Source organism: Podarcis melisellensis (genome assembly GCF_964234715.1).
Source record: "Podarcis melisellensis genome assembly, chromosome: 5".
Classification (NCBI taxonomy): Eukaryota; Metazoa; Chordata; class Lepidosauria; order Squamata; family Lacertidae; genus Podarcis; species Podarcis melisellensis.
The window spans coordinates 82,719,659-82,737,611 of record NC_138537.1 but is presented as its reverse complement, the minus strand read 5'-3'; the positions used below and the strand labels follow the sequence as shown (position 1 = coordinate 82,737,611).

The 17,953-nt window shown below is 40.9% G+C and overlaps 1 protein-coding gene across 1 annotated transcript in view; it reads left to right on the top strand.

The window, feature by feature from the left end:
* LRMDA (leucine rich melanocyte differentiation associated) overlaps positions 1 to 17,953 on the top strand; it is a 733,109-nt gene that overhangs the window by 595,944 nt on the left and 119,212 nt on the right. Inside the window, 1 exon segment of the mRNA XM_081913871.1 lies at positions 9,753 to 9,837. Coding sequence (XP_081769997.1) covers positions 9,753 to 9,837 — 85 coding nt within the window.

Genomic DNA, 17,953 nt, shown 5'->3' with positions numbered 1-17,953 from the left:
GAAAAATAAGCTCCTGGGGCCATTAGCAAGGAAAGTCTCTAAGCTACTGGACTGGGCAGGAATGGCATGCCACCTGTTGGATCATCTGAAACATAACAGTCACTGGTTATAAATCACACAGGAGCCCAGACCTTCCTCTCACTTGAAACCCATTTTGCAGTAGGAGGCAAGCTGTTTGTACCTTCCTTAAGAAGAAGTCTTTCTTCTTTCAAGCTGATAAATAACATTGTCATGTGTATAATGTTTACATCATACCTTTCCAGCATGGCCACTTTATTTTCCTCTTGCAGCAAAAACAGCCAACATTCCTGTGGTGCCTTAAAGACTAACAAATTTATTGTGTCATTGCTTTTGTGCATTAAAGCCTAGCTTTTCAGTTGAAAGAAGTGTGATCCTCAAGACGAGAGATAAGAATGATCAGTAAAGTTTGTAAACAGTGTGGTCAGAATACCATGAGTTGCAATGGGAAGCAGAAGTTGTGTGGTGGTAAATTTTGATGTGCAGGAACTCATCGTGATAGACCCAAAGAGCCACACCCCTCAAAAAGCCATAGCTGAAAGGGAAGGTCTGTATGTCGTTCAGGGGTCAAACATCTACTTTGCAGAGGATCCCAGGTTTGACCCCGGGACCCTGAAACCCTGGAGAACCACTGCCAGTCAATGTAGGACAATTCTGAGTTGGATGAACAAAAGGCATAAGTCAGCTTCTTAACAGTAGTACATAACACAAAAAACAATGTACAGTGGTACTTCAGTTTTTTAACATCTCCACTTACAAACATTTCAGTTTTTGAATGCCATAAACCCAGAAGTCGATGCTCTGGTTTTCAAACACGCCTCAGAATTCAAATATACCACACAGCTACATACTGAGTTTTTGGTTTTCGAACATTTCAGAATTCAGTCTTCCAGAACAGATACGACTGTATTAGGCTCATCATGACTGCTATGCATAATTTTCTGGGAGTATGTTGCACTGAATTTCTGATTTCATAGGTTCAATGTATAAAACATTGTGAGCTTCAACCAGCTGAAATGCAACCATTAATTTATAATGAGAAATGGAAACAATTTTGCAAATAGGTGTTAGTCTATCCTCAAAAATGAAAGAAGCATGGAGCCTCTGCTTGATTATTTTCCTACATTCTGGTTTCCTCTGTGCTAAGCTGCTGCAAAGCTGGAAGCTTCACTATGACCTCACTCACTTGCCAGTGCACAGAGCAGTGTTTCTCATGCTTTTTTCTCTGGGCCACACTTTCAGAAACTCCAAATGTTTTATTGATAAGAAATAATTTGAAAAACAAAAAGAAACAACTCCTAGCAGTGCTTGATTGATAACAAAGAACGCAACTATTTTCTAATATGATCACAGGACATGCAGAAAGTATAAAACAATGCAGATACATAAGAAAATGACTCATTCCCAAAATAGTATTGAAATTGAGCCACTTACATATGTACCTTAAGTGTGTATAGAATCTCAATGAGAGATGTGAGTTTGCAGTATCACTTGATGCTCTGGGTCTAATTTTGAAAAGATATCTATACATATTCTGCTATTATTATTATTATTATTATTTAAATGATACTATACCATACCACAGTGAAATGTTTAAATGTTTCTTTGATTGTCCTTGAATCTTCCTGCCACACTTGCCATCCTCTCCTGCCACACAAGTGTGGCATGCCACATCCTTTGAGAACTACTGGCATAGAGAATCCAGGTCCGTCAGTTACCCTGTCACCCATGTATTGTCCTGAATTTGCCCTCTACTTCACTTCTGGGTAGCAATAGGATTGCTGCATTTCTTTGCAGAACCAAATCTATACAAAATAGATTCACTACAGCAATGACTGATAATATTGTATTTCTTACTATATTAATTTTACACTGAAAGAGAGACAGTTATTTCTGGGCTGCAAAAAATATAATTTCAATCTCAATTAAGTTCAAGTTGAAAAAGCTTCAAATATCTGATATAGTTTGGCAGTTTCATACTGAAGCCTTCCTTTGAAATCTTTTAGTTGAAGTCTTTTTGCTGACCTGTGGTTTTCTGGTCAACAATAGAGTATCATAGGAACTCAAATATCCTCCCACAAGTACCTTGGTTTCAGAACAGCGTAGTTTATGAACAACTTAGATTAAGAACGCTGCAAACCCGGAAGTAGGTGTTTTGGTTTGTGAACTTTGCCTTAGAAGCAGAACATGATCTGCTTCCTGCTGAGTGTAAATTGAGTCCCCCGCTGCTATGGGAAAGCATGCCTTGGTTTAAGAACGCTTTGGTTTAAGAACAGACTTCCGGAACTGATTAAGTTTGTAAACCAAGGTACCATTGTATATTAAAGTTGCCATTGTTGATGTTGGATTTGTGTCCATTTATTCTTTTGCATAGACAGTAACCTGTTTGTGCTATGTAAACAGCAGAAGAGCATTGTTAGTACAGTATATATGATGTTGGAGCATGTTCAGATGAATGAACCCCTGATGGTGGTATGAATGCCTGATATAGAAATGAATGAATGAATGAATGAATGAACACCATTGAAAAATAGCGTGTTTCAGGTGATGTACAAGTTTTATTTGTAGCTACGTCATTGATAGTTCATTCTCACTTGGAACTTTTCTTTTGATGCTGAAGTTATTGTGTGACAACCACCAAAGTGTGTTTATGGCCCAGTATAAAAGTCAGTATAAAAGTCAAGTACTGAGGACATTAGTCTTTTTTCTTGAGGGAGAAACCTAGCCTGCCACTTGCCATCCTCTTTGTGCCACTCCTGTGTAAATAGTTTTCCAACCCTGGGCAATAGGGCTTCCCTTTTGGGAAATGATGAGAATGCATACTGTATTTATCAACTATCATAAAAAAACTCCAGTTAATAGCAACTGAAAAATCCAGCAGTCATACACATTCATAGTTTGCAAATGTGACCTATGAAAATGTGAATGGCTATTTTGTGACTGTTGTCAACGTTTGCATTAGTTGTGGATGGCATGGGGTCTTGTGCCCACCATTATTATCTGGTTTGCAAATTCATCAATGAGCCCGAAAAGATTGGATATCCTTGCACTGGTAAACATCTATCCAGCTTCACTTTATAGATGGGATGGAGAAATGACATGAAGTGGATGTGCAGTCCTGGAATGATGTAAAGTGTGCATTTATATCATAAGCAAAAGATCAAGCCATTATTTTTATTATATTTCAAGAGGTGACGGCTAGAGTCTTTCTATTTTTCATTAAAAATAGTGTGTGTGGAGGGGGGGGAACTACATGATGCTGAAACCAGACAGTAGTATTTCCAATTGGGGGCCCTCACATAAGCTATGCACATTAAGAATGAGTAAATACGACATAAGCACACAGCCTGCAACATGCACCTTTGAATGTATTGTGAAACTATTGTCTTGTAGTGTACTTGTTTACCTGAATTGCAAGACTTTGGCTTCTAGACAAATGTTTATCCTAGAATCCGTCTGTAACTACTACATCTCTTTTCTAAATAGGCCAGCTATCTTGACTGTCTTACGCTCTTGGGTTTAAGCTGCTATCAGCAATGTTTATTTTGTTCCTCACGTTTGTATTCTTGCAGCCACCCAGAAATAAAGAGAGAGAGAGAGAGAGAGAGAGAGAGAGAGAGAGAGAGAGAGAGAGAGAGAGAGAGAGAGAGAGAGAGATCAGAGCCGGTGTATAGATTAATTGTCTTCTAACAACCATATGAGCCAAACTAGCTGATCAATAGTGAAAGGGCACCAGGTGTCAAGGTCAAGCTGAGGGTGGGGTGTCCAAAACTCAGAATTCCTGGAGGTCAGGTGTTAGAGCTAGAAGCCTAGAGTACAGCAAACAGGAAGTACTGCCTATTGCCTGGCGAAGACAGAAGACCTATACTGTGCTGGCCAAGGCAGATGCTTCATACTGCCTGGCAATCATCGGGTCTGAACTTATACATTTTTGTGCTTGAAAGGGATTCTGAAGCCTAAGTGAATACACAGCCTGTGCCATCTGTCTCGGCACCCCTGTATTCCTGGTTCAAGAAGCAGAGCCACTAGGTAGGTAGCAGTATGAATCAAAGTGTTCCCAGTCGGACACTGTCCATTGCACCGCACTGGCTCCTTTTAATTAACTGTATGTCATGGTTAATATATTCAGTGTTGGAAATGAGGGGTGTGTGTGTGTGTGCGTGTGCATGCAATTAACGATTTTCAGTGTCCTTTTTGTAAGTGCTCATTGCACGCTCTGAATCCTTTTCAGAGAGGATGTTGACTTACTGCTGTTCTTCCTGTGTTGTAAAATTTTGTCAGGTGCAATATATTAGTGACTATTATGGTTATTGATGTGTGTGCATGTGTGAAGAATTTATAGCATGCGATAGAAATGAGCACAATTTCTCACATATCCTGGATAAATATTTAAAGAGTCAGAGGTAGGGGAACACCACCTTCAACAGGCATAACCGCAAGCTGCGGCACATGGAAGGATACCAACTGTTAACAAGTCTCCTTGGAATACAGCAACGTTGCATCCTATAAAGCAAGACAAACGGTTTGACAGAATCCTACTTTTCATAAGCAATTGCCATTGCTGAAGTGAAAATAAAACGATCACAACGTTTTTAAGGGACATTTCCATTTCAGGTATTGCAGCGTTGTTGAAAAAGCAGCTTGAGAGTCTTATTTACTCAAGGCTAGTATTTAATTTGCTCATTACATCAAGGCTAGGACTTCCCAACTAGGACTGCCACTGAAACCAATGGCTCCAGGCCGCCTCTTCCTATTTCCTCCTCCATTGAGGTTGGGTAAAGCAAGAATGTTGAGTTTCAGTGGGATGGCACAAGTTGTAAAACTTTGCCTTATTTAACATTATGGGTAGAGAAGGTAAGGTAGCAGCAGCTTGCAGCAGTGTTTGCATATCTGCCTTAACAGTTAATTGCAGCCCTGCTTTGCATATCGCTCCTGCAGAAATCTAAAGGCTGCTTAAGTGTGTATGCACTTAGGCACGCTGGATGTCTGAAGGCCTCAACATTACATGCGTTACCTTAATGCTGTTACTACTTCTCATGGCATTTTCAGCAGATTCTATCCAGCCCCCCCCCAAAAAAAAGTGAAATGGGAAATAATTTCAGTAGTGCCAGTGTTTCGAGAGCCAGTGTGGTGTAGTGGTTAAGAGCAGTAGTCACGCAATCTGGGGAACCGGGTTCGCGTCTCCGCTCCTCCACATGCAGCTGCTGGGTGACCTTGGGCCAGTCACACTTCTTTGAAGTCTCTCAGCCCCACACACCTCACAGAGTGTTTGTTGTGGGGGAGGAAGGGAAAGGAGAATGTTAGCCGCTTTGAGACTCCTTAAAGGGAGTGAAAGGCGGGATATCAAGTCCAGACTACTACTACTGCTGCTACTCTTCTTCTTCTTCTTCTTCTTCTTCTTCTTCTTCTTCTTCTTCTTCTTCTTCTTCTTCTTCTTCTTCTTCTTCTTCTAGAAAGTTTTTTAGGGGTGTTCCACACAACACCACTCCAGGGTGGCGTTTCCCAGTTCAGGATGGCTGTAGCTTGGAGCTATAGATTCACCAAGAAGCAGCTCAGACTGGGAGCTTTTTTTGATTCTGTGAACCACCCTGATATCTTATGATGAAGGGTGTTAGATTTATATATATAACAAATAATAAAAAAATGATAAGCTGGATAATTCACCCTCTCCTGGTTGCCAGTCAGAGTGGGGTAGAAGAGCTGAAAAATAATCACCTTTAGTTTTTACTTTATCTGCCACAAGTAGACTCAGGCTCCCTAAAACTCCTGTCTGGCTTCTTGTCTCTCCTCCAGCTGTTGGAGAGATGGGTGGGGGTCTGAGAGCCAACCAGGAATCCAGGGTGCTTGTATTCTGATCTCCAGCCCTGGGCAGGATGCATAAGTTCAGTGGCTCTTCATGGTCACTGATAGCATGGATATCTACTGGTGGACCTCAAATTATGGGTCTGGGCAGGGCCAAACCCTGACCCCCCATTTTGTTCCTATGCCTGTATGCATGTACATTGAATGTTGCAGACAGTGATTATGTGACAAGTGGCGCAAGGTGGCTTGCACGGTGGCACAAGACTTAGTTGTATCTGGGTGGAGCCAGGAGTTTTTTATTGCTATTCAGTATTCTTTAAAAAGAGACAATACAACTTCTTGTCTAACTTTCTGACTGATGTTTCTTCTAAGGCTTCCATGGCAGGTTTTTTCCCCTCCTTGCCTAGACATAGTGAACTTCAGTTTCTTTTAGGGGTGGTCAAAGTGGTCAATTTCAGATCACTTGGTTCTTCCAAGCTTTTCGTCATGCCAGAGCATGACAAGCCAGTTCAATCATCACCCTGTACTACAGCTTGGAAGTTGTGATCTTCAAGCTGAGAAAGGGGCCCTCTCCATTGCCCATTGTATAGACAAAAACCTGCACCAAGATCTTGGATCATGAACACACCCACATCTATGCACTGTGTTTAGGGTGGGTCCCTTGATGCCCAGTTTCCTGGTGCAGTCCTGATTCCTCCTTTGCAAGTTGACCAACCTCCAAGGCTTGGTAGGACGAATCAGACCTAGGAGACGGAGATTCCCCACTGCTGCACTAGCTCAGAGGTGGGGAACCTAAGGATGAGAGGGCAAGTGCTGTCTTCCAGACTTCTCTGTTTTGCCCCTGAGACTTTCTATGTCATGCCCATTCCCAGAGACCACACTCTTAAGTGCTTTCATCTGGCTGTAATGTGTATTTGTGATAGTTCTCTTGCTTGCCTGAAAGAAGGATGGAGAGGTGTTTTTCCATCCATGTTTGTATCTGGCCCTCCCACCACAGTATGTGGCTCCTAGAAGGTTACTCATGAGTTAATGTGGCTCTCAGGCTGGAAAATGTTCCCCACCCCTGCTTCAGGACATGGATCAGACTGTTCAATTGATCCCTCCTTTCCATTACTTACTGGAGGTGGCACGAGAATAGCAGTAAAGGATATGAAGCTAATCAATAGTATGTTTCCTGGGTGTCTTAAGTACATTTGGTAAATTAATTCAGTTTGTCTGGAATAAATATGGAATGGTGGTTGGCAGGGACAGTAGCTAACACATTCAGACTGGAAACAATTTGCCAGTTTTCTCTTAGGCAGGAGAAATATCTTCATTTTTGTTTCTCTTTCTTTTTTGTATCTGTCAGCAAGATCCATTCAAGGTCATTTTTTGCAATGTAACTGAAACTTCAGATATGACTGTCAGAACTATCTGTAGACATGAGCTGTCGCACATCAATCCTTTCAGTATCAAAATATTGTGGCAAATATTAAAGAATCATAATTCTTTACAATTCACTTTTGGAAAATTGGTAAGGGCATGGTGTCATTCAGTAGTTAAAAATGAGAAACAATTGACGCTCTTTTTTCCTTTTTTTTTTCTTTTATACAGACATTATTCGCATTATGTGAATTTTTCAGCCAGTCACCACTTGTGCAAAATAGTCCTGATGTAGAATTAACTAGCATTTGTAACAGAACACTTAGTGCAGAGGTAATGAGACTCTTGTACCCTTGACAGGGAATTATGCACAGAAGAGCACGAAAAGACCTATCTGAAACCCTTCTGTTCTTCCTTTTCTTAACATGGAAAATAAAGCTAAATTGTCCCTTCACACCAGTATCCTTTTTGGAAGTTCTTGAATTTTGATCTGTCAGTGGTATTTGCTGAAAAGGCAGAGTTTCCTTCCAGTAATTTTAAGAAAAGCTATCATCAAACTGTCAACAGCCTAAATTGAGATTAAAAGTACCGAAGAGAAATCTTTGCTATTATCAGGGTTTCAACTAAGAGCCCTTGTGCAGACAGAAAATATCTGAAAGGTCTAAAATGGAGCCGCGTCATCTTTTTTTATCCATTGGAGAAACTGGGGGTGGGGTGGGGGTTTGTAGGTCATTCTTTAAATAAGTGACAAAAGCTTAAACATACTACCTAGATTTGCAGACAAAGTCAAAATATAGTGTAGTGTATGCACCTGTGCTTTGCATACCATTTCAGAGTCACTGAAAACATCAGACTTGTCTGCTGGAGCTGTCCAAAGCCGGAATGGGCTGAATGTCTTATATTCACCTTGGTTGCTAAAGGTGAAGATAAGCACATGTTTCAACTGTCTCTCCCTTTTGGCTAGGGCCAGTCCATACTACTAAATGCTTCTTATACTTAATACTTTGGGAAGATATTGCAGATTCCTTTAGAAAATATTCCAGTGTGCACACGTGTGTGCACCCTGTTAGTATTTCATGCCTCCGATGCTGCAAATGTGATTGGTGTAATTCACATGCCTGTCTGGGAAGAGTGTGGGAATGGTAGACAGTCTTGTCTCTTCCACTATGTGTACTGTTACACTGTATGTAGGGAACAGGGAAAGAGCCATGTTGGTTGTGACAGTTAGCATGTGCAGTTCTTCCTGTGTAGGTTTAGTCTTTCGCCTACAGAACAAAAACAAAAAAAAAGTGTGTCTTCTTTAGATCAAAATGCATGCTTTCACACTTTAAGTTGAGATGGGTTTAATGATCAGTAGGTGTAATTATCCTTCTGTGAGTAGTTACCTGGATTTAGTTGCTCTGAACGCAGCTTGTAACTCCTGTCGGAATGTACTGCTACAGCAGTTGGCCTAATATGCTACAAAAGTTGGCCTAATATTAAAACATGTTTTAAAGTAATATATGTTAGAATAATACAGATTTACAAATAAGACCTGTCTCTTGCTTTTGAAAAAAGCAAAGCTACTTCTTCCTAGAATGCCTAGTCGTAAATATAGTAAGGCCTAAAATTCCTCAGCCTCCAGTAGGAAATAATTAAATGTGTGCTTGGTTGTTTCAAAATTAATTTAGACCTGTTATTACAAGGTTTATAGGTTTATTTGATATTCCAGTTGTTATGGGACAGTTAAGTATGTTCCATAACAGAGTTTGAGATTTATTGTTTAAAAACTAATACTCGCCTCTTATAGTTTATTTTACTTAATATATTCCGTGTAGTTTGGATTTTGAGAGTAGTTAATCTTGCTTACAAGGCAGGATGGCCACATCCAGTGGTCAAAGCTGCAGCTGGTAGAGGTGGAGCTCTCTCCATAGGTAGCTTGTGAAGGTATGTGGAAGCTGGTTGTGCTGATACCCTCTGGGCAGCATACCGTAATGCTCTTCAAATCAAGCCTGCTTCAGACCCCATTTCCTGGAGCTGACTTGCAGATTGCCAGAGTGCCATTTTAGTGTTCAGGTGGGATGGTGGGTGATATAAAGACTTCAGTACTCCTGGGGCACAGTGGCGTAGCGTGGGGGGTGCAGGGGGGCCGGCCGCACCGGGCGCAACATCTGGGGGGTAGGGTTAGGGGGCGCAAATCCACGGGTTAGAGGGTGCAAATTACTTGTCTTGCCCCGGGTGCTGACAACCCACGCTACGCCACTGCTGGGGCAAGTTTCAAAGCATGGTTTAACAGCTTGCTTCTGCTGGGGGGGGGGGGAGCATACCATCACATCAACCCCTGCCTGCAGCCTGAAGTGGTACAGTCAAGACATGAAAACAATTAAAACCTAAAAAGTGAACAAGAGTTGGCTCACCATGTCAGTCACTTGAAAGTTACGTTTTCCCAAATCCAATCAAAGTTCTGGGTACATGGCAAAATTAATTTTATCTCTAATATTGTACTTTGCATTGTGTGTACATGTGTGAGTGTATCCTCTTAATGAAATATACATACTAGCATCAATTATATTTATCTTTCTTCCCCCCAGGCAACAACTGATGCTGCCTCCATTTCTCCTCAGATGAGCTATACACCTCTGCCAACTGGATCAAGGGACCTCACCAACCACAGAGGTAAGAAAGAAAAGAACCACAATACACACATGGACACACACACACAAAGGAACTATTGTCATTCACGACTGTGAGGTGAAAAACTTCACTGTAAGGCCATTAGACTTTACTACCTCTCTGTAGACACCCTGGAAACAATGCACCAAACTTTTGAGATATTGAGAAGAGCAATGTATTTGGCAAAATTAGTTTTTAACAGATTTCAACAAGCCTTACAGGTACTCTACTGGGAGATAATCTATTAAATAACATTTGCTTCAGTTTCAACAACAATTATGTTACATATTGCTAAATTGACAACTGAATCCTCTTATTTTTTTTAAAAAAACTGTAAATGATAAAAATACTAAAATATGTTTATTTTCCAATTAACAGTTCAAGTTGTGATTTACTATTACTTTAGTACACATTTACTTGACATTTGCTTCTTCTTATCATTCTCTGTTTACCATTAAAGGGTAGAAATCTTATCTACCTATCTCGCAGGTCATCGGAAACTAAAAATGCTGTATTCATAGAAAATGGAAAGAAATGAACAGTTGCAGTAAAGGAAGTATTTTTAATGGCCAGGGCAGAAGGGTGGGGGGCAGGCAAAACTTTGTTCCATGCTATTCCAGCCTAGGTCAGGCCTGATATCATCAAGTGTTGACAGTGAGGTCAGCTGGAAATCCAATGAATCTAGAACTGACTTAGTCACTCTGTAAAATGTCCTGTCTTGCTGATTTCCATGGGATGCTCTTTTGGCAGGTAGAAAGGGAAGATTCCCACCTCAGGAGTGAGGCCACTAGAGTGGCGTAGGGCTGCATGAAGGGAGACTTTTGCCCCATTTACCCCCACCCTTCACTCCAGCATGGTTTTGGATTGCAGCCTTAGTTGTTCATTATGCAGCTTTCCAATCTTTTCTCCTTTCTCGGTGGTAGTCTTGTAAAGTAAGTGACTAAATATACCAAAGAACTGTAGTCATGCTTTGTGATAGCAGTAGGGAACCTGTGGCCCTCCATATGTAGTTTGACTGCTATAAATTGTTGCAACCTGAGTAGGGTGCTGATGCATCTGTAAGGGCTACAGGAGAGAACATGGAGCCAGTGATGTGAAGTTGCTCCTGGCAACTGATTCAAGAAACTCCATAGCAACAGAGTCAGTGAATAGGGGTAGAACTACAGCCACTGCGGAATCCTACAGAGCCAGCCATGGCTGTCTATTTCATTGCACTTTAGCTACTACGATATGGGCAAACATATCGGCATTTACCACTTGGTAAGTTGGTCATCTGTATTCATCCATGGTTTATTTTTCAAAGTGTTACTTATTCATGGTGTTGCAATCAAAACTACCAGGTGGGCAACTATTGTTCACCAAGTATCAGAGGGCAAACTAAGTCAGTGGTTTGCCTTAGGCCTCTCGGTGAGTTAATGGCAGGTTGAAATTGTGAGCTTCATTGTCTTAGACGCTATGCTACATGTAGCTCTTTATTTTGATAAGAGAAACATCCTTAACTTGATTAGATGAATTTCAGACTGCCGTTTTATCAATTACTGAAAACTGAGCACACATTAGTAAGGAAAACTGAGGCTCTGAGGAGAGTTTACACCATTTGAGGAAGCGCATAAAGATTTTGAAGGCCTTTTGAGGGAGATAATATTAATAAATAAGAAACTACTTAGTTGTGCATTAGTTTAGCTTCGGGAAAGATGGACGATAGATACAAGTAGTTTTAAAAAATAAATCTACTTGTAAATCTACCCCGAGAGCTGGTAGTTTTTAAACGGTTTATAGTTTGTGATGATTCATTTTGCTAGATTTTTAAAAAATATATACAAACAAGACGAGCAATAAAGAAACAAAGAACAACAGGGTGGAGAGCATTGTTGCCGTTGGGATAAAATAAACAGAAGAGTAGCACACTTCTGCAGAAGGCATAATACAATAGATTCCTCGAAGGAAGAATTTGAGTCGTGTATCGACAAGGTAGCCTTACCAAATAGAGACTTGTGTTGTGGGGCGGGGCTATGCAGTGCACTATTTTTATTTATACAGCATATAAATGGAGCCAATACCAAATCAGCATGTTCTCATTTTGTAACCCCTGTTAGAACCCTCCTATGAAGGGTTAAAGATACATTTTTTAATAAATGTTCAAACCAGTGAGTATTCTTCTCTGTATTTCAAGCTGAATTGCATAGCCATGTGGGCCGGGAGAAGGAGGCAATTCAGTCAAAGTTTCAAGTCCCTGAGATTTCAGTGGGAAGTTGCTAAGCAGGTCTGAGATGAAGTTAAAAATATTTAAGTTTGGCCAGATTTCACCCTGTGTGAATAAGGAGAGGGAAAATTATCCAAGGGTCAGGTAAAACTGGCTCTTAGCAAGATACCATTGGCTCATTTTGACAGTTAATGTGTATATATCCTCAAGGAAATAGTAATTAAGGGATGTTTTCCAGAAATCCAGGTGTTGTGAATTGAGTTTGGAACATCCTGCTGGAAGACTGTATGTGAGCCATCAACTTTTTCTTTAGAATGCAAAGAAGTTCTCTGAGCTCACAAAACCTAATTGGAGTCAAGAGTGTACCAAGAAAAGAATGAAACACATAAACATGCCATTTTGGAATCTCACTCCTAAGGTTTTTCTATTCCCTGAATGGTCTCAGTCTCACATAAAAGATTGAATCAGCTATTGCATATGTAAATATTGGCAGCTTTTCGGGAATTCTTTGCAGCCTGAAGCTAAGGGAGAGAATGACCACTGCCTTTGTTCATCTCCAGAGGGGCTTGTTTACAAGACTGAATCTCTTGTGAGCAACTTAAGGCAGCTGTAAATTAACTCTGCTTGGGGCTCAAAAAGAGGAAAAACAGAACCAACTCATCTGTGTTTGGCTGCATTTTCACAATTTCCACTTCATTTTTTCCTTCGTTTAGAACAAAGGAAAGAATATGACAGAAGCTATGCTTTTCCTACTCAGCTTAGTTTGCAATCTTTGTCGTGGATCCAAAGAACCAGCAACTAGTTGCATGTGCCCAAGCAGTTTAAATGTTTGGCTCCTGACCACAGGCCCTCTCCCCATGCCAAATGAAATCCCATTTTTTTAAAAAAACTAAGGGGAGCTTTGGAAGCAATTTGGTGAACTGTCCCCAACCCATTTCTGAATGGAACTGATTAAAACTAATTATTTTCACCTGATTATTATAATTCAGGTCCTCATTCCAAATTTGTTTCTATTAAACTCCCTACTGCAAATGGATTTCAGTGATATCACTAGGAGCATGATAACACCCAGAGGCTTTCTTGCTGCTACTCCTCCCTCCTTTCCCTAAGTTAATTTACCAGAGTGAAGGTGGTGACAGGGAGAACTCTCAAGAACTGCATGCCTCAGGACTAAATTTCAGGTGCTGCTGGAGGCAGGTAGGCAGGCAGGCAGTCATGGCTCTGCTATGCACAGTGCTTGTAAGGTATTCCTCTCCACTGGGAACCTCAATTGTTCATGTACAAAAGTGGGAGCATTTGGAAGCCTTTTCAAACATACAGGTGTTGGGGGCATGCCAGAAGGGCTTGCTGACATGGGGAATTGACTAGCCATGTATCCCTGCTCCCCTTCAGCATATTCTATGTATAAATGCTGAAAAGAACTAATGTTTCTGACTATTTAAAGATGCCTATTGCTTTCTTTTTGACAATAAACTCAGACTACTGCATAGTGATCTTGGGGACACGGATGGCGCTGTGGTCTAAACCACTGAGCCTCTTGGGCTTGCTGATCAGGAGGTTGGCGGTTCAAATCCGTGCAACGGGGTGAGATCCTGTGGCTCTGTCCCAGCTTCTGCCAACCTAGCAGTTCGGAAGCACACCAGTGCAAGTAAATAAATAGGTACCACTGCAGCAGGGAAGGTAAATGGCATTTCCATGCATTCTGGCACTTGTCACAGTGTTCTGTTACACCAGAAGCGATTTAGTCATGCTGGCCACATGACCTAGAACAGCCGGACAACGCCGGCTCACTCAGCCTGGAGAGAGATGAGCACCGTACCCCCAGAGTCACCTTTGACTGGACTTAACCGTCCAGGCGTCCTTTATCTTTGGCTTTTACCTATAGTCATCTCGGCCTGGTAGGTATGTCCTCTACCATGATGCTCCCTTCCCCTATTAACTCATGGCATTAGAAACAGTGAGCTAAATCCAAACTGGTGAATCTTTTGAAATGTCCATTTTTCCTCCTACCAAGTTTCAGGTTTTTGCAGGGGTTTAAGTGCATATGTTGTGCACAAAAGAATGGGAAGAATTTGTTGCATTTGAACATGGAGAAATTTCAGTGTTCAAGCTCTGATATTTATCAGCAATTCTGTTACAGTAATTCTGCTGTAAGAAGAAATAGTGAAATGACATTTTTCTTTAAATGTACAGGCAGAAGGTTAATTGCTGAAGTAACCAGCGACCTTGTTAAAACTTGTAAAGGTTCCATGTACATTAGCCTCCTATACCTCATCTTCAACTACTGTATCTATTGCTTTATCACAGGAATACCCTGCAGGAGAAAGAAAATAAAGTGCTTCTTGATCAAGAATGATTAGTGTTTCTTGATCAAGCAAAGTAAACTCTATGGAATCTTAGTTAAAATAGACATTGACTTAAAAGGATGAATTGTTTCTCCTTTGTTTGCTTGTTCCTGTTTCTTACTGCTGCAAACAATTGAAAGTCTTCAGCAATATTTAGTCTTCATGAATTTTGTCGTGCGTCACTAGTCCTAGAGTTGTTCCCTAGTCTGTCAAAAACATGTAGATGGGCTCTTCCACTAGATACTATGTACTTGGACGGACTTTCAAAAAGCTTTTGATAAAGCCCCTCACTTAGCTGTTATGAGATAAAGAGTGTGTGTCCTGATAAACTGGTTAAAGGACAGACAGTGGTTAGAAGGACAATGACTATTCACAGTGCAGGGCAGTAAGAAGTGGATGGCAAAAAATAAATGCCTGTTCCCAGTTGGATCTGTTCCTAATTGAGGAGTAAGAAGTGAGTCCACATTTGCAGGTGATAAAAGCTCACAACAACACAAAAGGATCTCTCTAAACTGGGGAAATGAGCAATAAAAAGGCAAATGAGATTTAGTGTAAATAAATGACATAACTGTAACTTCCCCTGTACATGAACAGGGTCAAGAAATGATGGGAGGATATGTTTGCTCTGTGATATGCAGCAAACTGAGTTGATCCATGCCTTCTGGTTCATTGTGTGGAACAGAACATGGTTTTGTAGGATTTTTCTGTCACAGGTGTAAATTAAAGTTTTCGAAACCTTTGAAGTTTAAAAGCAGTCCCCCATCCTCAACAAGGAGCGGAAGTTCCAAGCTTTCCAAATGCAGCCACAAGTGGAATGATGATGTGCCATCTTTGCAGGGACTTGTATGGGAAAAGGTGACTAATGGGATACCCATCTTGTTTCAAAGAAACTTTTGATAGCACAGGGGGGCGGGGTGGCAGAAGTCCCCATCACTGCTAAAATGGGGGGGGGTGTATGGATGGACTAGACTCAAAGCATGTGCATTGGGTACAATATACCTCTTCCACACTGCAAAACTGTATTCCTTTTTTTAAAAATGTTGGCATAAAAAAGAGATAAGTTTTTGCTTCCCAAAAGGTAATTATATGGCTCACGCTATCACTGCAAATCTTTACTGTGGTGATGGTGGTTGATACAGTTGTTAGGTTCCTATCCCAGTTTACAGCCGGAGGCTTCATCTATTTAAACTTGAAATTGATTGCTGGGAATGTCACAGAGTAATTTACATAGCAACTTATCATAATTAGTCAGAGTTTGTAGTTTCCTTAATGTGAGCTGCACTTTATGCTTAGCAATTGATTTTTCTGTATATCTGTGTGAAGCTTCTTAATGTGAACCATCTAAAAAAAAAAACCCCTGTGGGTAGTTTTTTTATCATTTAGTTAACCTGAGGAATCATAAAGTATGTTTAATCATGGACTATAAATAGGAAGTGCTTGCTTTAACGCATTTAATATGGTGCAATGAGATGAATAAGGGGGGAAATGTAAGTGGTTAAAATATATTGGAGTTCCATTTCAGGCAGAAGTGGTTATGAATATCAAGGTTTTTCGTTTTGTTGGTTTCCATAGTGTATTTGCAACACTTCAGAGAGCTTCCACCCATCCCCACGAGCAAGCAAACCCATTTTTGTTGGGAGTAAAGCAATAGAGCTTGCACCAAACTAAACATGTGAGGGTTGATTGACAGGAAGAGTAGCCTGTTCTTATTCCTCAAGGTTTCCTTCTCTGTTCAGTAACTACTTGTTAGTAAAGGAGACCGCGTCCTTCCAAGCTTTACTTCTTTCCTACTTCTTCTCCAAGTTCAGAAGCTTTCAGTATGAGTCAGAATGTGCTTGTGTTAACTTCTTGGCTCCACCTTGGCCAATGTAAAACATATACAATGGTACCTCAGTTTACAAACTTAATCCATTCCGGAAGTCAGTTCTTAAACCAAAACTGTTCTTAAACCGAGGCATGCTTTCCCTAATGAGGCCTCCCACCGCCGGTGCCCTTCCACCGTTCGGATTCTGTTCTTAGACCGAGGTAAAGTTCGCAAACCGGGACACTACTTCTGGTTTTGCTGAGTTCGTAAACCAAATCATTCGTAAACAAGACTGTTCTTAAACTGAGGTACCACTGTACTTAGAATGGCTTGCTTGCCATAAGTTATAAACTTTGCATTTTCTTTATCCATTCAACCAGCAGTCTTACCAGACTATTTCTTCCTGTACATTACTGTTGTATACAATGGTACCTCGGGTTAAGAACTTAATTCGTTCTGGAGGTCCGTTCTTAACCTGAAACTGTTCTTAACCTAAGGTACCACTTTAGCTAATGGGGGCTCCCGCTGCTGGGGCTGCTGCGCTGCAACACAATTTCTGTTCTCATCCTGAAGCAAAGTTCTTAACCCGAGGTTCTATTTCTGAGTTAGCGTAGTCTGTAACCTGAAGCGTCTATAACCTCAGGTTACCACTGTATTTACCAAACATTTTTGTGTGCACTAAAATAATACCTTGCAAAATGGCAGACAAATTGACATAGTTTCCCATTGGGTATTTGCTGTGGAATAGAAAGTGAGTTATTTCTTCGCTCACTTTTTATGGGGCATCTACATAATGTCATGATCAAAAACATGCCCATCTCCTCCTCTGTTTTCCCTTATCATCTCCTACTTTTTAAAAAGAGCTTAGATAATCTTGACTTTAAAAAGCTCTGTGGAAAACTGCACAATGTCTCTAGGTGTAGATGTCACGTTGTGCTGCTACTCTGGCCAGTACAACTTGTTCTAACTATCTCCTTTTCTATGGTCTGTTTCTCCTGTCTTGCAATCAGATCTTACCACTCTAACCCTTCTTTTGACAAATAGCTTAGGTTGTTCTTCAACAACAAACTGAGACTGAGTCCTGTTTAGTGTCTGAAGCTGCAACCCAATAATTAGACCTGCCTGCCCCTGCGTGCCTTCCCGCTTCTGAGTCCTCAACCTCATTTTCTGAAGGGTTTCCAACATCAGAATCTCCACCCCCTCAATAAAATTTGCTAAGCGTTTTAATTTTGCACAATTATTCTACAGTTCCTCACATTCATAGTAGGGTAGGAGTGAAGTAGAAGTCTCATCCCCAACCCTTGGGACACTTTATATATGTTAAGGAGTGTCATAGAAGTGATTTGAACTGCTTTCTGCGTCATTTGTTACCAGGGCAGTGAATGCGAATTCTAACCATTTCAGCCGCATGTAAAAATGTGCATTCTAATCCAGTGTATGTCCTAATCCAGTCTTGAGATTTTGACAGGCCTTGCCTACTGTATTTCATCTTTCGAAGTGTAAGACAATCTTTGTGTGTTGTTCTTTTTTAATGAAAGCCGAGATCCTTTGGAAACTGAAATTTGCACCCAGTGTCATGTTCTTTGCTCTCACAGAGCATCAGTGCATACATGCAACCCCTCCTGTCATTTCTCTCAGCTTGCATTTCAGAACTCCCCTGCTAAAATAATATTTTTTCTTCCATTGCTACAACTATTTTATCCCCTTGTTTAGAAGTCTCTATGTTGGCTGTGGACCACTTTTTGCTCTGAAGCTTTATAATGCCCA